Source organism: Gouania willdenowi, chromosome 24 (genome assembly GCF_900634775.1).
Source record: "Gouania willdenowi chromosome 24, fGouWil2.1, whole genome shotgun sequence".
Lineage (NCBI taxonomy): Eukaryota > Metazoa > Chordata > Actinopteri > Blenniiformes > Gobiesocidae > Gouania > Gouania willdenowi.
Window position 1 is genome coordinate 23,531,748 of NC_041066.1, and position 25,772 is coordinate 23,557,519.

Genomic DNA, 25,772 nt, shown 5'->3' on the forward strand with positions numbered 1-25,772 from the left:
ACTTTTTTTTTTACTTGATTTAGATTTAAGGAAGGAAAATTATAGAATACAGTTGTTTGAGATTGCGTTTAGTGTTTTAATTTGAAAAAAATAATAATATTCCAATTTCCATTATTTAACTATTTAACTATATAAAATAATTAAATAGTTAATTAAATAATAAAATATTATTTGTCATTTTTTTTTTCATTACTATTCTTTTTCAAATTAAAACACCACTCACAATCTCAAACAACTGTATACTATTATTTCACTTCCTCAAATATAAATCTTGTTAAAAATAAATTTAAAAAAAACAGCATAAAAATAAAATAATATTTTTGTCACTTTTTTCAAATTAAAACACCACACACAATCGCCAGCAAATGTATTATATACTAAAAAAAAAGAAAAAGTCACTATGTGATATAAAAATAGGGTCACGGCCCAAAAAAGGGTTGTGAACCACTGTATTAGGATCTCCATCTCCATCAGATTAAATATCTGTCACAGGCCTGATGGCTCACGCTCATAAATACATTATTAAATAAAGGTAAAAAAGAGAAGAATAGTCGTATTTGTTGTGTTTCCATGGATACAAACACTACCTCCGTTGCCTGTCTGAGACCTGGCGGTTTATGGCTTTCCAACGTCGACCCAACGTCTCAAGCTTCTCTTCAAGCACAGACCCATCGGGGGACGACAAACGCCCAATTATCTGTTCTCCAGTACGATGCAGCTCAACCATCACAGGCTGATGACTGGCAAGGCCGTCCTCCAGTTCCTGGAACACGTTCAGAATTAAAAAAAACTATCAGAAAGAAAAGAAAAAGAATCAGGGTTTGGTGTCACAGCGTGATCTAATCTCGCTCCGACATATCGGTGAGATTTGTAGCTATGATCGATACGTAATCTCTGCCTGGAGAGACTTAACTCGTCAGACGGAACCCTCAAAGTAAGCTGAAAATAAAGTGAAGTCGGACTAATTGATCTTTCAGTTCCCATCCGCTTTGATCCCTTCTCTAGTTCTCAGTGAATGTGAACATCCAGGAAAAAAACCCGTGAGCAGCAAAGCAGCAGCTTTAGGGATTTTCAATTCCCCACAGAAATGAAATTGGCGGCTGTGGAAAATGGAATGAAAACCAAGTGTCTTCTCTAATCCTGCTCCTGAGTTGACTTTTTGTTCTGCATCAACAGTTACATGTGACGTGTGCTTTGCAAACAGCAAAACTTCATTCAGAAACTCATGCATTTTGTTTTGCAAATAAGAAATGTACCCATCAAACAAATAGATCTTCAATGTTCAATTAAAAAAAGTAAATTTTGGCGTCATTGAAGTTGATGTTTTGGAAAATTGTGGAATTTTATCTAAAAACCTGTTTGTCTAAAACAAACAGTGCTTTGAATTGAATGCAGAAATGGCATTTTTTTTTTTTAAATCAGTTTTTCATATATAAAGCCAATTAATAATTGATGATTGTAGTATAAAACAAATGCATTTTGCTTTGCTAATAAGAAAAGTACCGATCAAACAAATAGATGTTCAATGTTAAGTGAAAAAAATTGTAGATGATGTTTTGGAAAATGACGGAATTTGATCTAAAAACCTCATTTTGATTCTTTATCTTTTTTTTTGTACAGCGCTTTGAATTTTGTTCTCAAGCATTTTTTTTTTTTAAATCAGTTTTTCACATATGAAGCCAATTAATAATTGATGATTGTAGTATAAAACTAATGCATTTTGTTTTGCAAATAAGAAATACACCGATCAAATAATACATGTTTGACACATACAAAAAAAAAATGTCTTCAAGTACAAAAAATAAACACGAAAAAATGTCTAACACTTGACACAAATTTCACACCTTGTAGATTTACACACACAATATCCTGATTGGTACTTAAAGGATTTATTTTATTTTTTTAAAGAAATTTTTATTTGTATGTGTAAATATGCTGTATTCGTTTGATTGGTACATATCTTATTGGCAAAAAAAAAAAATGCATTAGTTTGTCATAGAAGTTTTGCATTTGCAAATCACACTTTTTTTAAGGGAAATGACAAAAACAGAAGAAAACCAATGAGAGACCAGAAACTTGCAAGTGTTGTAGGGGGTCTGGGCGCCTTTTAATATTGTTTTGTTTCGTAGATTGTTTTATGTGATTACATATATTAGGGATTAGGGGTTACAAAGCGGAGAATGCACCCAAATTTTTTATGATTTAATTTGTTAATTTTCCCCCCTCTCTCTCTCTCAAGTACCCCCGTAGTGCAATCCTGTAACCCTAGGGGTACACGTACCCCCATTTGAGAAACCCTGACGTCGTGGGCCCCTACGCTCAACAGCGCTGGCGAGAACCCTCGCTGACTAACTAGAGCTGGATTATCATAATTAGACAAATATCATGGGTTTTATTTGTCGTAACCTGACCTCTTGGTGTCGTCGTGCAGATTCCACGTTGAGTTGACCGTCGGGGCCGACGCTCTCCATCAGCAGCGTCTCGGTGTCACTCAGCCAATGGGAGAGCTCCTTCAGGTCACAGTGGAACTGACCCCATTCCTCAATGGAACGCTCCAAACTCCTGCAACGCAGCGAGAGAACACACACACACGCACACACACATCAGCTCAGTTTGTAAACTTTCAAAAGATCAGGACAATTAAAATATATATATATTAATATATCTAAATACAGTATATTCTAAATAAAAGCTAGGGAAAGAAATGCTTTAATTTACATACATACAAAACTCATTTAAATGTGCTTTAGTTTGTTATATGTCAATAAAATCTTTAAGAATAATAGTATTTATGATTATAGTATCAGTATAAAGTTAATCATAACAATGGTGTTTTTCCACCTTGGTATTGTGACCCCATGTGGGTTCACCTGGAATTTAAACGGGGTCCCCTGAAATGTCTAATTATTATTATTTTACTCATTATAACACAATCTATACTTTCACAAATATTTGAGGAGGTGCATCCACATTTTCAAAAGCATATTCTAGGAGGAAAAAAAAAAAAAGTATGATATCAAAACGGGGTCACGACCCAAAAAAGGTTGTGAACCACTGAGTTAGGACAAGGGCTGGAGGTAAAACCCTGCCAGAACTTCATAAACACACAAAATATCCCAACAATTCACAAATAAACTCAAAATATTCATTCACAAACTGATGCAATTTGTTTTGCAAATAAGAAACGTACTAATTAAACAAATACATCATGTTTTACAAACGCAAAGACATGTCTTCTAGTCACTTTTGACACACATTTCACACCTTGCAGATTTACACACACAATGTCCTGTTTTGCACTTGAATTATTTCTTTTTTTAAATGTATGTAATTGAAGACATATTCATTTACAAATTAAATATATTAAATTACAATTGAATATTGTATGAATTTCTACACATTTCTTTGTATGTAGTAAAATGCTGTTTGTTTGATGGGTATGGTTCTTATTTGCAAAACAAAATGCATTAGATTGTGAATGATGTTTTGTATTTGCAAACCACACTGAGTTTGTTTGTGAGTATTTCATTCTGAATTATTATTTTTTAGGGAAATAACAAAAACAGAAGAAAACCAATCAGAAACGGTCGGAGCAAAAAATGCACGATTGAGATAAAATTATGTTTTTTTATTTTTAAATTGTGATTTGTGTTTGAAGATTTTTGATCGACTAAAACCAAAGTGTGTGAATAATCGACTGACCACACCACGAATCAAATCACACCAATAAATCAGTTTTCACATATAAAGCCAATTAATAATTGATGATTGTAGTATAAAACGAATGCATTTTGCTTTGCAAATAAGAAAAGTACCCATCAAACAAATAGATGTTCAATGTTAAGTGAAAAAATGTATATTTTGGCATCATTGTAGATGATGTTTTGGAAAATGACAGAATTTGATCTTTTTTTTGTACAGCGCTTTGAATTTTGTTCTCAAGCATTTTTCTTAAATCAGTTTCTCACATATGAAACCTATTAATAAAGAATTGTGATAGACTAAAACCAAAGTTTGACCACACCACGAATCAAAATTTTAAGTTTTGCTGTAATTAACAAGAACAAATCAGTGAATTTGTCTCTAATTCCTGGTAAATACTTAAAATAGTGAGGCCAGAGTTGGTAAAAAAAAAAAAAACACTGAGAAGGATAAACTTGACATTTCAAAGTAAAGACCTTTTAAAGAAAGACAAAACACAGGAAATCCAACAACCTGAACACACTGAAAAGGATCTGTTATAACTGCAAAGCAGATATCACACAATGGCCAACGTTATGAAGACATAGGAGCACAATCTGCTCTTTAACAATGAAACGCTAACGTTGTTCACCCAATGGGAAACGATAAGACAGAATGGAAAGGTTGACCTCTATTAAAACGCCACAGAGACTTTCTGAATAAAGAGAAGTAGACGCAGCAAATATGATTTAGAAAATGAGTTTCTGTGTCACTGGTTAGAACCTCTCAGCGCGTCGCTGGGAGCAAAACAAATGTGATCAGATGGACAAGTGGAGGAAATGAGTTTTGGATGAGTAACTTTTAGCAAAAAAAAAAAAAAAAACAGGCAGAACTTTGGAATTTTAATGATGTCTGGAGGTTATTATGATTACAGATGGAGCTGTGGAGCTTTAATGTGCAGTTTCACTGTGAGCATTCCTGCTTTCTTCTTATTCTGAGGAAATCCTACTTCCTGTGCATGAAAAATCACCAAATTTTGCACAAATATTCAGTCCCAATTGAAAATTGCCAAATACAATGTTCTTATAACAGTTATTTTTCTTCAGCAACTTGCTTTGTTCTAGAACTCCTCCTAGGCTATTAATACACACGTACTGTATGTCATCTCATAGGGACAATGTCAAGGATGTGCAGTCACGATTTTCTGGAGCCAAAATGTCAAGGTCAAGTTCAAGATCGCGTCAAGTGTCAAAAACCAAAATTTTCCATATCTCTACAAGTTTGATGCTTACATTTATGAAAAGCTCATCTCAAGTGGAGTATTTCATTTAATTGGACCAAAGCTGTACGACCTACCAGCAAAAAGATCGGTAGGGGTCAAAGTTCATGACGTCACAAAAAAAACACTTTTTTCCCTATAACTTCGCCACAAATTGAGATACAGTGCTCAGACTGGTACCATTGAACAACATTTCCTTTGTGTTAGTAATATTTGAAGATAATAGAAGGGTTAACTGTTAAACCTTGTCATTATTGTATTTGGCAATTAAAAAATTTCCAAATACATAGTTCTCGTAGGAGTTCTTATTATTTTTCTTCCGCAACTCCTTTGTCGTGGAACTCCTCCTAGGCTATAACGCAGCACTAATGACACATACGTCATCTCATAGAGGCAATGTCAAGGATGTGCAGTTGACCTTTTTTGGAACCAAAAGGTCAAGGTTAAGGTCCAAGTTGCATCAACTGTCAAAAACCAAAATGTTCCATATCTCTATGAATATTTATCGTACAAGTTTGATGCTTACATTTGTGAAAAGCTCATCTCAAGTGGAGTATTTTATTTCTGGACCAAAAGCTGTACGACCTAACAGTAAAAAGATCGGTAGGGGTCAAAGTTAAAAAAAAAACCCAAAAACACTTTTTTCTCTATAACTTGGCCACAAAATGAGATCCAGTGCTCAGACTGGTACCATTGAACAACATTTCCTTTCAATGTGTGACCTTCACCTTCGCTCAAGGTCATATTTAAGGTCAAGGTCAGTCTACTGTTTTTCCTGCATTTTTAATTTCCATTTAATTCATAAAAAGAACAAACTTGTCAACAAATCCAGATACAGGTTGTCATTTTTTTGCCAATTTCTTCAATTTTCAATTATCAAATACGTATTGATCTTGTGAATACAGGCCTTGTCTAGTTATTATTCATCTTTGTCTCGGTGCGTTCTTCAGTACAACACTATCTTATCCTATGTGTAAATGGGGGGGAGGGGCCTTCCCGCCCACAGAACTGGGTTGACGGTGGTCAAGGTCACACACTCAGCGTTTGTAGAAAAAAAAGAATGAGTGAGTGAGTGACTCGATATGATAATAAGCAACAACAGCCTGTTTACGCTGGAGGAATGGTTATGAAAACAGCCAAGGTCGATGTGTCGGGCGTGTGGGATCATTCATCCGCTGAATAACCAACAGCTGACGTTTCAATGCCACACGGCCTGGAGGAAAGTACCGGTAACATCCTGGCACAACATGCACACGTTTGGCTGTTTTTTAGTGACACGCTAACTCTGCTCTGCTTTTACAGTCGCCTCAGGCTAATATAACAGACGTATGTGAACTGCGGTCTGTATTCAGGTGGACAAAACGCACCCCTTGCGGTGATTGTACATGCGGTTGAGTCGATCCCACTCTGCGTTGAGCTGCGTTAGTCCGTCCTCCATCTGAGCCACTTCAGCAGGGGAAGCATCCTCCATGACCTCAGGCTGACACTCGTGGATCGTTGTGATTTTATCTCCTAAAACCTCCAGATTGTCTTTAATGCTCTAAAGGAAAAAACAAGAAAAGTTCATTAACATTTTCCTCAACAGAATTATACGACGACTCAATGGTGAGAGGTTGTGCTTTTAGTGTCTGTGTGACGGAATGAAAAACATTTAGAATACATTTATTTTTTTAATATGTACTTTATTGAGTCTGGTACTGTTCATTTGTTATTTCACTAAAATTTTAAAATAAATAAAAGGCAATTTAGAAAAAACTAAAATGAAATTCATGATTGATTTAGTTTAAAACAAAAAAATAAGATTTTTTTTTAAATGTTTTTTTATCTTTCATTGAGTCTGGTACTGTTTGTTATTTGGTTATTTCACAGGATTGTAAATTAGATTAAAAAAGATAATAAAAATTAACAAAATTTATTAAAATTCATGATTTGATTTATGGGTTTTTTTGGGGGGGGATTTTTTATATTATTTATTTTATCATTAAATAAATAAATAAATAAATACTTAAAAATAAAATGAAATTAATTATTAAGGATTTTTTTTTTTAAATAACAATAAATTTATTTTTTTATCTTTCATTACGTCTGGTATTGTTTTTTGGCTATATTACTAACATGTTCAAATAAATAAAATGTAATTCAAAAATAAAAATCGTGATTGATTTAGTTCTTTTTTTAAAACTTTTTTTTTTTTTTGAGTCTGGTAAATTAAATAAAAAAGATAATTAAAAAGAATAAAACTAAATAAAATTCATGATTCGATTAAGTTTTTGTAACATAACTGAAAACAATTAATTAAATTAATTCCGAGTAATAAATAAATAAGGTTAAAAACCAGGTAACAGTAATTAAGGAGCGCACCTTCAGCGTGTCCTCCTGGCCTGAGAAGTCTTCATAAAGCCCTGCGTTCAGCTCTGATGAGTTCAGGAGCAGCTCGTTGTCGGCCATGGAGAGTAAAACTTTATTAATGTCCAACAGGAAGTCAGAGGGACTCACAAAAGCTACACTGCTGGGAACAACAGTTGCTACTTCCTGGAGAGAGAAATACAGAGGGTTTATTATTTCATAAAGGTATTAAAATAACTAATAATAATAATAATATTGCCATTTCCGTTGAGCAGTATGTGTGAGTCTCTCACCTCCATCGCCTGCTCTCCGATGACGTGACCAGACGAAACAATCAAAGAGGTTTCAACTTGCCTGATTTGCAGCCGCCTTCGCTCCTAAAGCAGGAAAACAAACCAAGACATGATCTAAAAATATCAAACACGATATTAAAAATTTACAAAAAAGAAAAAACAAATCAAATCACGAATTTTATTTCATTTTATTGTTTTTAATTGTCTTTTAAATTATTAATTATTTACATTTTAGTGAAATAACCAACAAACAGTACCAGACTCAATGAATGATAAAGTACCAGTAAATATATTTATTAAAAAAATAGTTTTGGATATATTCAGACTCGGGAGGACCACACGTTTCCGTTGATACCACGCTTGGCCCGATCTGAGCACTTTTATTACGATTTTAAAATTTGGTTTCGGCTAGAGCCGAAAGGGACACTTTCCGGGCCTAAAGAGAAGTGTTAATTTTGTGTAAAATGTGGTATCAGCAGACAGGTTTTATTCCCCTGAGTCTATATTTGTGCTTGGTTTTTGGATAGGGTCTGAAATCTTGAACACAGAGTATTTTATTCTGAAAATAATCCCCTTTTTCCATTGTCTTGTGACTTTTCCGTTGTATTGTGACTTTTGTTGGTGCGTTGTGTTTAATTGAAGGTTTGTGTTACGATCCTATTAACACACATGGGTTTGCAATTCTTTACATAAAAATCTAAATATTCGTGTCACGAAGAAAGAAAAAAAAAAGCACAAAAATATGCAAAAATCGTGTTGCCATGCACAAAAAAAATGACATGAACTAATTTTCGTGAGAGTTTCACGAACTCTATGAGACTGAAATATCAGCGCACAGAGATGGAGGGAAATCAATAAGTCAGATATTGATTAAAAATTATTAAAGCTGTGCGTCTTACTGTGAGGGCTGAGTACTGGTTCCGCAGACGCAGCAAAAGGAGTCTCCATTCCTCCCTCTGGACCTCGTCTGTGCTCTGCTGCAGAACCTCTTCTCCTCTTTTCAACAGGTTTTCAACAGCTGCTTTCTCCTCATCCAGCTGCTCCACACACACACACACACACACACACACACACACACACACACACACACACACACACACACACACACACACGCACACACACACACACACACACACACACACACACACACACGCATCAAATATCACTATAATCATACTCCCATCATCATCATCACCTTTGAAGATTTTAAGGAGTTTATAAAGTAAATTAAAGCAGCCACTTCAAACTCATTTTCATTTTAAGTGAGAAAACAAGCTATTTCAACAATTTTTGTGCATTAATTTGACCATATAAATGCAATTTCCAAGCAATAAATGACAAATATCAGTTCCTGCAGCACCTTCATTTAAATTTTCTTCACTTTGATCTCCTGACATTTTTCCATCGTCAACTGCCAGTCCTCTTCAGAGGCGACTGCTGATCGCTTTGATGTTTTCTTATTTGACTTCTTTTTGAATAATGTGTTAAGGTTTAATTTATTCGGGAAACCTTTTTTCTGGAAATGTACTTTGATCTCCTGGAAATTTACTTTGATCTCCTGGAAATTTACTTTGATCTGGAGATCAAAGTACATTTCCTGGAAAAATAATTGTCTGAATAAATGAAACCCCAACAGTTTGAGAAACACTGATCTAAAGAAAGACTCCTCCCACCTTGTCATCATCTGTGATGCGATGTGGGTCCTGCTGCTGCTGTTGTAGAGTTCGTAGTGTGTCATGAACCTCAGTTTGAAGCTCAGTCAGCTCACTGGTCACCACAATCTTCACAGGTGGAGTCGGGCACTCAGCCTCAGATGGAACTTCTTCACTTTGAGTGTCCTGATTAAAATTAGTCATTTAAAACAAGTCAAGTTGTAAATATATATCCAAACGTATGTGTGTGTGTGTGTGTGTGTGTGTGTGTGTGTGTGTGTGTGTGTGTGTGTGTGTGTGTGTGTGTGTGTGTGTGCGTGTGTGCGTGTGTGCGTGAAGCTGTAAAATGTGGTTCATGATTGTTTCTGTTACCTGTTGGATCACGTGCTCGTGCTGGTTCATCTCCACAGCTTCTGACTCCACGTTGCTCATCATCTGCTCATCACAAATGAAACCGTGATGAAAACTGATTGGCGTGAGGGAGAATTTATGTCCCTAATTGTATTTTTGTACCTTTGCACTTTTTATGTGCTGCGACACTTTGTCATAGTTGCAGTTGAGCTCCGACAGCTTGGGCTGGACCACGTCCCGACAGGCCGGCCCCCTGCTGGTCATCAGGATCACGGCCTGGTCTCGGACACTGTCCACACGTAGGCTGATGTCCTGCAGCTCCTCCAGCATCCTCTGATCACACGACCACACAAACACTTCATGTTTATCCAAATCTGAAAGATTAGATGAAGAAGTCCCACCTTCACCACGGCGTCCCTCTCTGTGGGCGCCAGGCGCTCGGCCTCGTCCAGGTGGATCTGGGTCTGGTAAAGCCACGTGCTGATGTGAGCCAGATTCTCATCAAAGATCTCCACCTCATTCTGGTGGCTCTGAAAACACACAAGGATAAGAACGATGGTGGTTCTTTATCAAAGAACTGTTCTCGTCAACTGAAGCCAGTTTATGTAAAGCCACGCCCACCACCATGTGTTTAAAATTAAAACAATAACACTAATAAAAGCAGAGATGGGCAACTTTGATCACAATATTTTGATTTTATCTGATCCAAGGGTCACATTATTAACATTTCTGTCAACATTTAGAATAATGACCAATCAGAGCTTTAACACAAGCAAGAGTTTTTTTTTAATAAATTTGTGTTTTTAGAGTAATTTTCTTAATTTTTGTTGTTATTTTTGTATGATTCTGGATTAAATTTAAACAACACTAGTTTTGTGTATTTTTGTTGTTGTTTTGTGTTATTTTGGGATCAATTTGTAAAAGTTATGATTTTACTCTAAGTTTGTGTGTTTTTGTTGTCATTTGCATAATTTGTGTGTTGTTTTGTATGTTTTTCATTGTTTTGCGTATATTTGTTTGTACTTGTCTTGTGTGGTATTAGAGAACATCTGTGTATTGTTGCTGTGGTTTTGTGAATTCTTCTGTCATTTTGTGACATTTCCCTAATTTTGAGTATTTTTTTGTGATTTTGGAGTCAATTTCCACATTTTATTCTAGTTTTGTGTGTTTAATGTGTTGTTTTGTGCGTTTTTTGAGTAATGTTGTGCATCCAGCCATGTCTGCTCTATAAAAATGTGTCCCTCCTTGAGGTAGATGAGCAAGTTTTTATTCCACACACTAATTTGTCAGATGAGAAGATGAATATTTATGTCAAACATTGTCACTAACCAGGACAGCGCTCAGCCAGTCCTCAGTCCACGTGTGCACGCGGCCCCACGATTCATTGAGCTCGTAGAGTTTGTCCTCCAGCTGAGCCTCGCTCCCCTCCACCAGAGTCTGCAGCCCAGCACTGGTCTCCATCAGGACAGAAAGCTCCGCCTTCCGACGCTCCGTCTCCTTCAGCAGGCCCTGAACAGAGAAACCAAAAGCTTGTATTGTGGATGTACATGTGTATTTTCTTTATTTTTGTGTATTCTTATCAGATAAATACATATTGTTGCCTCATTCATCAATAAATCAAAGATCATTTGCTCAACAAAAGGAAAAGGTTGAAGTTGATGCTCGAAAGTTCAGTTTAATCTCCACTTTAAACACTATTAGTGACATTGTCACTGCATTGCATTGTGGGATGTGGAGTCCTAATTGTATTTGGCTACCAAAGTAAACAGAAAAACACACAAAACAAAAGCAAGAATATATTGAAAATTACAAAGAATTACAACATTGCAGGAAAATACAATAAAAGACAAGAAAAACACAGAAAATACTACAAAAACACACAAAACGACAACATAAATGAACAAAACAACAACAGTAATAAGCTAAAGTACTCCAAATGCAAAACGACAACAAAATTACAGAAAATGACAACAAAAGTAAACAAAAAGACAAGAAAAACATTAGAAATTATTCTGCAAACTCAGAGTACTAACAAACAAGCAAAACGACAACAGAAATAAACATAAAAAGACTGTGAAAAATGCAAAATGACATCACAAATACACAATATGACTCCAAAAGTCATAAATTTTACAGGAAAAATACACAACAGGAAAACAAAAAGCACATAATAAACAAACATACACAGAATGAAAGAAAAACAATATACATAAGTATACTTAAAAAGAAAAATTACAAAGATTTACAACATTGCAGGAAAATACAGTAAAAGACAGACAAAAAAACAGAAATTTACTACAAAAATTAACAAAATGACAATAAAAACACACAAAAAACTCCAGAAACAAACAAAACTACAACAAAAATAAATAAAAAAATATGCAAAAAACTCCAAATAACACAAAACGACAACAAAAATACAGAAAACGAAAACAAAAAATACATAAATGACTCAAAATCACAGAAAACGACAACATAAATACACAATGACTCCAAAAAACATACAATTTACAGGAGAAATACACAAAAAGACAACAGAAATGCACAAAATGCAATTATAACAAGCTACAATCTGTACAACTGTGTATTCTTAGTCAAATGTTATCAATTAATAAGTTGTGTTTTATGATGATTAAAAGCATTTCTCACATTGGTCCATGCCACCTCTGCATCGATGTCTGCTGGCATGTCCCCACAGCTGTTTTTTTGCTGTAGCGTGGATTCGTTAGTGTTCAACCAGTCGCTGAGAGACGCAGAATCCTTCTGGAACTTCTGAGAAAGGGACAAAGCTTTCTCCAGGTCCTGCTTTCCCTCAGTTACCTAAAAAACAAACAAACAAAAACATTTAATTTGCTTTTTTTCGTGCAAATGTCTGATCTACAATGGCAGTAATTATTAAAACTATAATAATAGAATATTAGAAGTGTGTAACCTGTGCCCCGAGGTCGTTGTAGAGCAGTTTGAGAGCGGTTAGCTGTTCATCCATAGCTTTGGGATTCTCTGTTTGCTGCTTCTGTACAATCTGTCGACCCGTTTTGATCACAGTCTCCACTTCCAGCTTCACTTCGCTCAACAATTTGTACAATTTCTGCAAAACATAAGATGAAAATCATCCACAAACTAATATTAGAAGCAGTTTGTGTGTGTGTGTGTGTGTGTGTGTGTGAAACTAATTCTTACCATACATCCACTGAGGTGTGATTGGATGGTCTCCGGCTCCACGTCTTTAACATCCAGGACGTGCAGCTCAGCTTTGGCTCCGTCCAGGATCCTCTTACAGTCCAACATACGCTGCTCAAAGTTAGCGGGTTTCTGGAAAAGTTGGAACTTGGTGGAGATTTCCCTGAGTTTCCTCTGCACACACACACACACACACACACACACACACACACACACAATAACGTCTCAAAGACATGGATTATTGGGACAGAAAACATTCCAGACAAAAAGCAAAACATGATAAAAGCTCATAAATGTGTAAACTATGGAAACTTAATATCAGTGATATCAACCATAGCTAAGCTAACATTTAGGATTACTAATACACTAATAGACTTTACTAGTGAAGTCAAAAGTGTAGCAATAGTGGTGCAAAAGGACTTTCGCAAAAATCCTAGAGCGGATAAAACACGCAAATAGAAATATTTTACTAATTAATGAATTTGTCTGGATTTCCCAGGGACCTTGAACGCATCTCTGGGAACACGTTAATATAAAAGACAATAACTCCACTCATATTTGCTCTGAGACATTTCTGAAAGCTAAAGAGTTGCTCTTTAAAGCCAACGTGGTTCATAATTTTACTCACACGTGACAGAAACATCAAAGAGGCCGCTTTGCTTTGATCAAATCGTCACATGCAAGGAAAAGAGAATTCAAAGGACGACCAAAGTCAGAGACAGAGAGAGATTAAAAGAGACCAAATACTGCTGGATTTAATTGTAAAGGATGATAAAACCTTCATGGATGGAGGTTCAGAGAGGGAAATGACAATAAAGGAGGAAACTTAAGCTTAAAGGGAAGTTAAGGAACGTTTGGAGTTTTTTGTCATAGTTTTAATTTGTTGGAGGGAATTTTTCCAATGGTTTCAATTATGAGAGATGTTAAGAAAGTTTGTATTGTTCAAGGACAGATTGTTATTATAATGCATATAAAGGTCTTTGTTAAATGATTTCTTAAATCTTATGAACAATAACAACCTATTTATTTACTATGTCATATTTTCTCGTTACGAGGTAGATTCAAGGAAACGCCGAGTACTTTAATTATGTCGAGGTCGGCACAATTGTCCTTTTTTGGAAATCAAAATATGGTCACGTTAATATCACTGACACCTTTTTGCTTCAACAGTAGAATTTGACTATGGTTGATATCACATTTAAGCTTAAAGTTCTTTACATTGTGAACAAAATCTGAGCATGTAGAGTTTCTATAATAGATAGAAAACAGTTCCCCACGGTGTCCAATAGGGGTCAGCGTTACCTGTAGCTGGTCCAGCATGGTCCCACCTCGTGGTGCTTTGCCCTCAGAGGGCGGAGGAGGAAGGTTGAGAACATTCCTTCTCCTCATCTCCTCCACGGTGCGTTCCAGGTCAGCGATGTCTGTCCCGATACTCTGGACAAAAGAAAGAAAGAGGCTTTGTTTACAGATAATTCTTCTTTTTATTCATTTGTCCATTCGTTTATGCTCTGGTGTTGATCTATTTTAAACATCAGTGTTAAAGTTGATGTGGAAGAAAAAATAATAACATACACTAGGGGTGTGTATTGCCACGAATCGGACGATGTGATACGATTCACGGTTTGCGTGTCAAAATACGATATTTATCGCAATATAAATAATTACAAATTTCAACTTCACAAGTACAAAATGGTATGAAATACAATTTATGATTATTTTTTTCCTTAACATGTGAGAACAAGTAAAAAATAAGTAACTTTGATTCAAGTACAAATATCAAAAACAAGTTTTATGTTTATCAATCTGTCAAATGAAATTTTTCATTAAATTTTTGCTTCTACAATAGATTCTGATTCTTAAATTCTAAAAAATAAAAATAAAAAGGAACCACATATATCTATAAAGTAAAATAAAGTGCAAACAACTTCCAGTTAAAATGCATTGAGGAGTGAGGTAGTTTAACAAGGTCTGATGGTGCGTTCACTGACACCGAGTGACTGGGCGTTTGCGTTAGTGACGTTAAATGATTTTATTTTTTTCATAAAAAAACATGATTAAAAATATCGATTTGGACATTTTTTGGATGGATATGAGAATCAGCTGATAAAATATTGCGATGTATCACCAAATCCATTTTTTCCTACACCCTAAACATCTACTATCTACCGCTGTGTTCAGGTGCACGCTACCTGGGCCTCCTGGGGGAGCTGGAAGGCGTCGACGCGGTCTGTGAGGTACGAGGTCAGCTTCTGGTCCAGATGGTTCAGAGAATCCTGCAGCGTCTGCAGAGCCTGGTCGTTCTCCTTCAGCGTCTGAAGCTGCTGCTCCAGGAACATCTGACGCTGAACCGCCTGGAACGAGACGCACACGCACACGCACGCACACGCACGCACACACGCACGCACACGCACGCACACACACACAATCTTATCAAATTACAGTCAATCACACTGGAAACCAGGGTTGGGGTCAATTTATTACATATTTTAATTACAGTTACGTCTTCAAATATTCATGTTCAATTACAACTCAATTATGATTACGGTTAACAGCATTTTTTCCAATTGTAATTATAATTATAATTGGAAAAAATGCTGTTAACCGTAATTTTCCCGTTGAAAGTCATTTACAATTATGTTCTCAATTACTAAAGTTCAATTAATCACAATTTCACCATAAATGTGCCCAAGTTTGTACTTTTAATTATAAATTAGACATAAACTATGGAAGGCATCAACAATATTAAAAAATAAGTGACAGATACTTAAATGATACTTAAATTATTTTTTAAACCAATTTTTGTTTATTTTGTGAATATTTTGTGGAATAGTTTAAGAAAAATCGCAGGATTTTGGAAAAAATTTGAGTTCTTTCAACAACTAAATTATTTGGTAATTTACACAATCATTCATGTTTTCTCTGTCATTTTCACTTTCTCCAGCAGGGCCGAATCGGATGCTCTGAAGGGCCGGATTTGGCCCCCGGGCCTCGAGTTTGACACATTTTTGACCCATGTCTTAAATCAGCTGTAAAACATACTAGAAAATATTATCATTATCTATTTTATTTCCTATTTATTGATTACCTTGTTAGACTTCCTAATCAATGAAAATATAGGTTTTAATATTTTTGGTGTCAGTATATGTTAAAATAAACTTGAAGAGAACTGACAGGTAGTGGGAAATGTTTATATGAAACACATTTTAATAATTATTAACTACGTATGGGTAAGCTATAGAACTGTAACATGGTTCCACAGGTTTGTGTTTAAATACGTTGTAAATGACAGTTTTTTTATATCAAATTTTCATGTTAATTACAATTACAAAGTTAATTATTTGTACTCGATTACAATTCACTTATGATTACAAGGGCAACATGTGTTTTTCAATTACGATTACAATTATAATTGACTCCAACTCTGCTGAAAACTGTTCATAAATACAAAGATTCTGACCTGCTGGTTGAGTTGATCATAACAGGAATTAAAAGCCTCCAACTTTTCACTGATGATTTCATCCAGAATTCCTCCGTCTATCAGCGTCTGACCCAGCTCTTTGATTTGTGTCCTGTTGTCCGCGGGGTGGCGGAGCACGTTCTCCAAAGACTGGTGGTGTGAGATTTTTAAAAAAAAAAACAGGAAAAGCAAGAGAAAAAAAGTAATAAATAATAATCTTCTGACAAAGCTGCAGTGTCAGATTGATACGCTGTAAAAAATAGATGTCGTCTCGTCCTTCATCACGTAGAAAGATGACGAGGAGACGCTACAGCTGAGAGGGAGAAACAACGTGTCCGAGGCTCCGAACTTTCCTTAATTACGATGCAAAGTGACAGATGCAGCTCTGGGATTTAACGGAGTTTGACAACAGGACTGCAGGCTGCTCACAAATATAGCAACAGGATAAGAAACTAATCAAAGATGGGCTATCGACGCATTGCTAACCATTTTCTCTTTCTTTAGCCGTTTCCATTACCCTTGGAAATGCATAAAATCTAGGGATGTAAAGATTCACTCAACTCCAGATACGATTCGATTCACAATACTGGGTTCACGATACGATTCTCTCACGATTTATTTTACAAAATGGGAATGTAGTCAAATATTCCTTTATTTTTGGGGGGAAAATACTGTACTATTTTCCTTTTATATTTCATTGTCAAAAGAATCCCTTGATAAACTATTCAAAACAATGCAATTTAACTAAAAATAAATCCTGAATGAAATAAAGGAATAATACAAATGAAGAGGAAGCCTATTAATTTAAATTCTGGTTCTATAGTAAACAATGCAAAACTACATAATTGTTCCTTTTCTTTTTAAAAGTGCAACTGAAAATGTATTTTGTGCCTTAACAATTGGACTTTAAAAATAAAAAACAGTAATTTCACTGTATTTAGGTCAGATATTTGTTTGAACCAGCAGAGGGCGCTGGTAACCCAGTGGTCGGTTGGCATGCAGATATTTTTGCAGTGAAGAAGAGATGCTATGCTAGCAGACAGAGCTAATAGAAAAAAACGTGACTTTTACAGATATTCACGTAATATTACAGATATTCTTTCAGTGCTAAAGGGGTAAAGAATCATTTATGAACATGTTTAAGAGTAGATGGCAGCCAGAAAGAAAGTAGTAGCAGATTCCACCCGCCGCCTACACTTTTAGACGAGAAGGATAAATATATGCTGTTTAAAAAAATACTGCGATTCAATTTTCAGAGCATCTTTGTGAATTGTGATACCTATGAATCGATTTTTAACTTCCTTATGATTAAACGTTACATCCCTAACAAAATCTAAATAAAAACTGGTGATGGAAGCACCGGAATTTTGAAAAAGACACTCAAATATCACTAAAAAGGTTTTTACGCTTTCATGAGGAAGAATTACCGACGTTTCAATATTGAAATGTGTCGCAAAAGGAAGCGCTATGGAAACAATTTTTCCACAAAACGTGACGTTCCTGGTCACATGATCACTGCTTGCCAATAAAAAAATGACGCAATACGTGTGGACAGAAGAGGAGACCCTAACCCTTCCTGCAGAGAAGTCTCACGGAATGAGATTTCACGAGAATTATGTAGACCCTAAAACAACCTTCAATGGAAACATGTTCAAGCGCAGTTATAGTACGTCAACATTTAGAAATATCACTTTTATTTTGAAAAAAAAACTGTAATGGAAACCCAGCTAATTATCATAAAGGTAAAAATGGATATACTGATGATGATGATGGTGTGTGTGTGTGTGTGTGTGTACCTCCAGAGCGTCATTAACAGCCTCTGTGCTCTCTGGTACGTTTTCCGTTTCTTGGAGTTTTTCTTCGACGTTGCTGAGCCAACTTTGCTCCATGTCCAGATACTGAAGCAGCTCCATCCAACAAGACCACACCTCCTAAACAAACCGTTATTACACTTTAACAATCACACACACTACAATAACATGAGTAATGTCATGTTCTGTTATAAGCAAATACACAACGTGACTGCAAAAAACCCACATCGTGATGGACAAATACACAAAACAACAGCAAAAACACACATAATGACTCCAAGAAACATACAAAATTACAATAAAACAAACAAACAAAACGTTTACTCTAAAAACACACAAGACGATTACAAATATTTACAAAAATAACTGGATAAATATGCAAAACCACACAGATGATACACAAAACAACATCAAAAATACAAGAACTGACACCAAAAGTACATACTGTATAAATGACTTTAAAAACACAAAATGACTCGCAACACACAAAATTCATCCAAAAAACAAACAAAATCACCAGAAAAGGCATAAAAGGACAACAAAAATACACAAACGTATTCTAAAAACACACATTGACAACAAATATTTACAAAAAATATATATACAAAACCACACAGGGAATACACAAAACAACACGGAAAATACACAAAATTACTCAAAAAACATAAAATGACGCCACAAAGTTAAAATACGTCCAAAAAAAATCACAAGAAAATGCATAAAAGCACAACACAAATGCACAAATTTACTCTAAAAACACACAAGACGATTACAAATTCTTACAAAAATAACTGAAAAACACACAAATCAACACCAAAAGTTCACATACATCACTTGAAAAACACAAAATGACACCAAAAATACACAAAATGACTCCAAAAACAAACCAAACCCTTTGTTGTTTCCTGTGTTATTGCACAGATTGGTTAATATTGTTCCATGCTAACATAAATGTTGAAAATATGACCCTGGGATCAGAGAGAATCACATATTTGTGATAAAACTTGCTTATCTCTTTAGTTCAGGACTGCAGTGTATCTACAGTGATCATCTCAGCTGGATTTACCTCCAGGGTGTGACACTTGCTCTTTAATCGATCACAGAGCTTGTGGTATCCTCCCAGTACGTTCTCCAGCTCAGAGGTGAGTTCCTGGCTGATGCCTCCACCTCCACCAGGGGGCGACGTCTGCGACACCAGGTTGTTGATGCTGTCCTTCAGGATCTTCACTCTCACTTCCTTCTGTAGCGCGTCGTCTTTAGCGCGCTAACACAACAATAAAAGAAGCCGAGTTAGGACGTGACTCTCAAACCAAACAAATGTCAGCGTCTACGTCCAACCTTCGTCTCCTCCAGCGACGTTTCCAAATCCTCCGAACTCTTGTATTCAAAATCCCTCATTAGAAACTCTTCATCCACTTGCGTTATCCACTCCTGCATCTCTGCCAAGTCCTTCTTCAGATTCTCCTGCTTCTCCTGCGTCTCTGCCACTTGTTCCTGACGTCTCAGGAGCTAAATAATAATAAGAATATTAATAATAAAAGAGAATCATCTGAATAACTAAGTTACAGATATTGTGAAGGGCAAGATATGAAGCAGGGTCCCTTTGATGATTGCTCAAATAAATTTAGGAGCAGGCTCTGACCACACTGAGCTAAAGCTCAGGCAACATTTTAGTGCTAAAGTTGTGTCTCTGAGTAAAAAAATGACAGACATATCAGAGTTTACAGTAAAAGCATAAATGCTAAGATTACATTAAAAGTGTAGGTGTTAGCATCTCACAAATTGTCACAACTAGTGAGGATGCTATGGCCTCACATCACAACTCAATATATAATATGTAAACATTTTAATAAAGAACAAAAACTACCTTTTTGCTGAGTGTGGCCCAACTGGCGTGGCACACATCCAGCTTCTCCTGCCCCCACGTGGACAGTCCTGGGATTGCAGTGGCCTGCACAGCACTTACGTTCTCCCTCATCTGCTTCAAACACCCTTCCACTGACTCCATCTCATTCACATGCTCCTGGTTATAGAAGAAAATAGCAGAAACATATGCACAAAAAAACTCATTTTAATTCAGGGGCCAAATACACACCAGGTAGATGCAGATTTTAGGCGCGTATTAAAAATATGTGCAATAAATGACAAATATCATTACAAATGTCAGATTTCCTTGACTTTTTACCAGTTTTAATACAATCTGGAGAATTTCTGTGGAATATTTTTGAGGAAAATTGCAGGATTTTGAAGTTATTTCAACAAAGTGAGATAAAAGATGGTCGCCATCATGTGACGTGAGCACATGAAAAGTCTTCATATTGTACATTTAGAAGGGTTGAGATGTCTACGATTAAATTTTAGTTGGTAATTTATGTTTTTTCTGTCATTTTTACTTGCCATGATGGATGCTCTAAACACGTGGTTCTCAACTTTTTCAGCCCGTGGCCCCCCCTGTTACATTATTTACTGTTATTCAGGAAGTTTATTATTATTTGCACCATAGTTTATAGTCACTTTAAAGATGTAAATCATTGTTTAAATCAGAAATTAAATGGTTAAAAGTGGTGAAATGGGATTTTAAAAACCACAGAAATTGCTTATAAGTGGAAAATTAGAGTGGCCAAAAACAGATGGAAAAAGAGGTTAAAAAAAAGGGTTCAAAGTGTCAATATTGTAACAATTAGTTTAAACTGGCTAATAATAGGCATGACAAATCCTGAATGTAGTTAATTTGTAAAAAAAAATAGGTATGAAATACGGTGAAAAGAGTTGACAATAATGGGTCAACATATGAGCCTTGAAAGTGGGAAAAAAGTGCAGAAAAGGCATTAAAATTTGATTGAGAAGTGGCAGAAATCAATCAATCATTATGTCAAATGCTAAAAACTGAAGTGACCCAAAAGAAAGGCAAGAAAAATGTCAAAATACCCAAAAAAAAAAAAAGATGAGGTAAAACTATAATAAGGCAAGAAAAGCGTCAAAATGCCAAAAAATATGAGGTAAGGCAAAAGTAAGGAAGGAAAAGGAGGGGGGGGGAATGTGTAAGATGTAAAAAAATGAGGTGAGTATATAGAAAGGTAAGAAAAAGGGCAAAAACATACAGAAAAAAATCCAAACTGAGGTTAGCCTTTAGTAAGAAAAAGGGTAAAAATAAGCAAAAATGGGATAAAAAAAATATTCTTAGTTTCTTGAAGGCATCTGGTGACCCCCTCCAAGTCTCGTGACCCCAAAGTTGAGAACTCCTGCTCTAAAGGGTCGGATTTGGCCCCCGGGCCTTGAGTTTGACACATGCAGTATGAATAAAATACAGCAAAATAAAATGAGAAGTGTTTTATTCTTTTCTCTCTTGCCTTGCACTGATTCAGCTCCTCTTGTAGATTACCCGTGTCGCTCATCCCTGTGGAATCTCGCGACAGAAGCTCCTGCACAGCATCCAACCATCGCTCCACCTGCTCCACGCGCACCTAAACACACCAACGCCTCCATTAGCTACACACACACACACACACACACACACACACACACACACACACACACTGTAGAGCTGAACAGTAGCTAAAACAACCCTCACCTGGTTGTCCTTCATGCTTCCTAACATGCACTTCAGCGTTCCAAGCTCCTCCCGAGCCCTGCACGACAACTCGCTCCATTTCTGTAGTTCTGCAGGATCCGACGCCTGCTGCGTTTGCTCGATCTCCAAACACAGGCCCTGAGGTGAGGCACAGTTCAGGCTCAGAATGCGTACGGCTCAAACAGCACGTTTGAAAATAACACTACAGTACAAAAAACAAATGGTCACTATGACGACAATTCAAAGCTATGAACTTTAACCTGTTTCTGCTTTGAATCAGATTCAGAAACGTAAAGTTTACACAATACGAGGAATTTGTTTTGGTGGGTTCTCTATATATATATATATGAAAAAAGACAAGAATAACAAACAGAACATATATGGTATGAACATATATACATGGTAATGCAAGATCTAATCATATTTGGATTAAAAAAAAAAACTTTGTCACAAAAAAAATTAACAAACTCCAAAAATGGAAGTAAGTCTATAGTAAGGCAAGAAAAGGGGGATAATTATGTCAAATGCTAAAAACTGAGCTAAGGCTATAATAATAAAGGCAAGTAAAAGGTCAAACAGCCAAGATATGTGCTAAGGCTTTTTTTGTAAGGCAAGAAAAAGGGCAAAAAAGACAACAAAAATACACAAGGTGAGCGCAAAAGGACACAAAAACAACAGAAATACTCAAGATAACTGGAAAAGTACACAAAAAAACAACTAAAATACACAAAACTACAAAAAAATACACCAAAAAACACCAAAATTAAACCAAAAAACACTCAAACCCTTGGTTGTTTCCTGTATTAATGCTCAGATTGGTCATTATTCTAAATGCTGACATTAATGTTGATCATTTGTACTTGGGATCAGATACAATCAGGCCGATTACATCTATGGCTAGTGTTGTCTTTATATGCTAATTTAATTGAATGGTATTTATTACCATTGTTGGTATTTTGCATTGTATTCCTGTATATCTTAAGGCACTGATTATTAGTTAGTCAGTTATTTTCCTATTCTGTCAAGACAAAAAAAATATGGTGAAAATTGTATGATTAAAAAATGGGGGTGGGATTAAATAAGTCTTTCTTCTTCCCGCTCCTTTTTGAGCAAACGTATTATTTCAATTATAAGTGTAAGTTATGTGATATGCGATGACTGTGTCCATGCTGGGACATTGTGTCATGTGACCATGTGAGTGAAGTAAAGCTTACACACAATGAGGAACATAAAGCTGCGTGCATGGGCACGCTGCCCAGAATGTGCCACGGCCCCTCCCACTACTACCGCCCGCCCCCCCAACCCGCATTCCACCGTAGGATGGAGGAGGAGACATGTACATACACACACACACACACACACTCAAAGGTTTAGCAGTGGGAATGAGTGGCTGATAAAGAAATCTATTGTTTTCTAAGGAGTAAAAAAACTGCAAATACTATAGATTAACATGCACACACACACACACACACGCACACACACACACACAAAATCCCAGTCATTTGGTTTTTAAACTTTTTACCAATTTAAATAAAGCAAATTGTGTATCTTTGGCCTATTGTTTATTATTATAACCAAACTTGCTTCAGATGATGTCGTGCATACATGAGTTTATTTATTTCTGCCTTTGTAGCCTTCCCTATTGAGAATTGGCTTTATATTTCATGTAAATCAGAGGAACCCCCGAACTTTAAGACTCTACATAAATATCATAAACTCTTTTACACTGAGGCAACAAAGGAAAAAATGAGATTAATACAAAAATATAATTTGATTGCCACAAACAAAGACACTGAACAATATGTATCATAAACTGTAGCGTGCTACCAAACTTTTGTATTAATTTTATCTTTTTATCCATTCCTGGGCCTTTTTTGTACAACCCAGTCCCCTGTTTGTTTCATATTTTGCTCCATATTACAAAATAAAATAATGAAATTAAAAAATGTATACATATATTTGATGTATCTATGGGTTGTTTTTCAGTGTCTACAGTGGTGAAGAAGGTGAGGACTAACTTTAAATCCTCTCTGAGTATTATTAAATGATGTTATATTGTGTGTTTCAGCTTCTTCTTTAACGACTTTCCTCAGTGGTTTCTATGTCGCCACTCACCTGAGCTCGCTCCACTGCTCCTTCTGTTGTACTTAAGTCCACTAGTCCTTCTCTCAGAATCCCCAGTCGAGCCTCGAGGTCCTGCACCAGATTCTGAGCGACGTCAAGACGAGTCAGTTCTGGATGAAAAGCAAAGAAACAGACAATAGTAAGAAGACAAGCAGGGTTCAATTAAATTTGTAATCGCATAATTGGTAATTAATTATAATTACAATACAACTACTTAAATTGTAATATAGTTTAGAAAATGTACTTTGTAATTATAATTGTCATAAACATTTAATAAAAACCATTTTACAGTTCGATTATAAAATTATTAAATTATGTTTCATATCAAGTTTACCTGTCAGTTTTCTTCAGGATCATTTTATCTTTATTTTATTTATTTATTTTTAAATCTAAGGGTATAATGACACAAAAAATATATAAATTTTTAAACTGACACAAAAAAGACCAAAAATCAATATATTTTTTTTAAAATCTAGGGGTACACTTACATAAAAAAGACCAAAAATATTAATACCAATATTTATTTATTTTTAAATCTAGGGGTATACTGACACAAAACACACCAAAAATATATATATACAGTATATATATAGATTTTTTTTTTTTTTTTTTAAATCTAGGGGTATACTGACATAAAAAAGATAAAAAAAATATGAAAACCAGTATTTTTCATAAATAATTAAGCCTAACAAGATAGAGCAGGAGATGAAAAAACAAATGAAATAAAAGGTAATGTTTTTTTTGTGTATTTTACAGCTGATTTAAGACATGGGTCAAAACTGACTCGTTTTCATAGGAGATGCTAACAGAAAGCTAACACATGGGGTTATTTATTTCAGGATCAGTAATTGTGATTATTGTAATTGAACTTTAGTGATCAAGGACGTAATTGTAATTGACTTTCAGGAAGGAAATGCACTATCGCAATTATAATTGTAATTGAGAAAATGCTGGTCAACATAATCATATGTGAGTTTAATTGAACATGGATAATTGAAGTTGTAATTGTAATTTTAAAAATGTAATTGACCCCAACCGTGAACACATGGTTCGTACAGTTCTATTTAAAAGCATTTTAGATCCCATTTTTTATTTTGTAGCTATACAAAAATAAGCGTTACTAGAGTTTTTATCTGTTTATTTATCGACTGCTGCTGAAATACTGCACATTTCCTCTTTGTGGGGCAAATAAAGGTTATATTATCTTATCTTAAAAGATAAAAGGAACATTATTAATGCCTCGGAGGCAAAGCAGAACGTGACAGATACGTGCACCTGTGGTCTAAAGAGAACTAAAGCTTTGTTTTACAGAACTAGTAGTTCTCGGCAAATGAACAAGGCGTGCAAATTCCAGGTCTGAAACGGTGACACGTTTTTGGCATTTCCCTGGTCAGAGGCTGTAATCTCACACCATGTGCTCGTGTTTTCACAAGATCTAGAATTCCATTTAAGGGCATGTGTTATTTGTAGTTTCTGGCCAAAGATTGAGATATAAAAACCTAAAGTGAGTCCAGGTTTTCATTAAAACATGAAAGATTTGGATCTGGAGCCAATTTGAATTCTGCTCAGCAGCGTTTGTAGATGGAATAAGAGACTAAAACACACGCTGTGCATCATTATCTTTACAAAACCTGAGACTTCTGTCAAGCATGAAACTTTTCTGCACTTCAAATCAAACTAAAACCATGCAAACAATTATAGCGTCTGCGCAGCAATAGCCGAGGCCAGGCAAAACAAGCGTTTAAAGGCAAAGTTATTGAAACAAAAATACACATAATGCATCCAGACATCATGGAGATGTTGGTCATATGTGAAAAACATGCTGAAATCAATTCAATTGCATCAAAATGCTGTAAAAAATCAGTTTTTGAGATAAAATTCTGATATTTTATAGTTTATTTTTTTTTTTTTAATGAAAATTGATCATCAATTTATCAAGAATTTGCAGGTTTTTAAAGTCAAACATTCTGATGCACTGTAGACTCAGTTTTGAATAAATCAGAAATCTGTGTTGATGGCTTGTGTCT

General features: G+C 35.5%; 1 protein-coding gene across 4 annotated transcripts in view; it reads right to left on the bottom strand.

Annotated features, from left to right (window-relative positions):
• utrn (utrophin) overlaps positions 1–25,772 on the bottom strand; it is a 217,543-nt gene that overhangs the window by 140,503 nt on the left and 51,268 nt on the right. For all 4 annotated transcript variants that reach the window (XM_028439117.1, XM_028439116.1, XM_028439118.1 and 1 more), the window contains 24 exons: positions 23,737–23,855; positions 21,622–21,759; positions 21,401–21,514; positions 19,918–20,073; positions 19,389–19,559; positions 19,117–19,314; positions 18,036–18,170; positions 16,240–16,389; positions 14,972–15,133; positions 14,085–14,216; positions 12,783–12,956; positions 12,535–12,690; positions 12,252–12,422; positions 10,932–11,111; positions 10,004–10,132; positions 9,765–9,935; positions 9,624–9,686; positions 9,273–9,437; positions 8,499–8,636; positions 7,600–7,683; positions 7,322–7,492; positions 6,328–6,500; positions 2,412–2,562; positions 588–763 (listed from right to left, as the gene is read on the bottom strand). In XM_028439117.1, the coding sequence (XP_028294918.1) occupies positions 588–763; positions 2,412–2,562; positions 6,328–6,500; positions 7,322–7,492; positions 7,600–7,683; positions 8,499–8,636; positions 9,273–9,437; positions 9,624–9,686; positions 9,765–9,935; positions 10,004–10,132; positions 10,932–11,111; positions 12,252–12,422; positions 12,535–12,690; positions 12,783–12,956; positions 14,085–14,216; positions 14,972–15,133; positions 16,240–16,389; positions 18,036–18,170; positions 19,117–19,314; positions 19,389–19,559; positions 19,918–20,073; positions 21,401–21,514; positions 21,622–21,759; positions 23,737–23,855 (3,577 nt within the window). The remainder of the gene's footprint in view (positions 1–587; positions 764–2,411; positions 2,563–6,327; positions 6,501–7,321; positions 7,493–7,599; positions 7,684–8,498; positions 8,637–9,272; positions 9,438–9,623; positions 9,687–9,764; positions 9,936–10,003; positions 10,133–10,931; positions 11,112–12,251; positions 12,423–12,534; positions 12,691–12,782; positions 12,957–14,084; positions 14,217–14,971; positions 15,134–16,239; positions 16,390–18,035; positions 18,171–19,116; positions 19,315–19,388; positions 19,560–19,917; positions 20,074–21,400; positions 21,515–21,621; positions 21,760–23,736; positions 23,856–25,772) is intronic.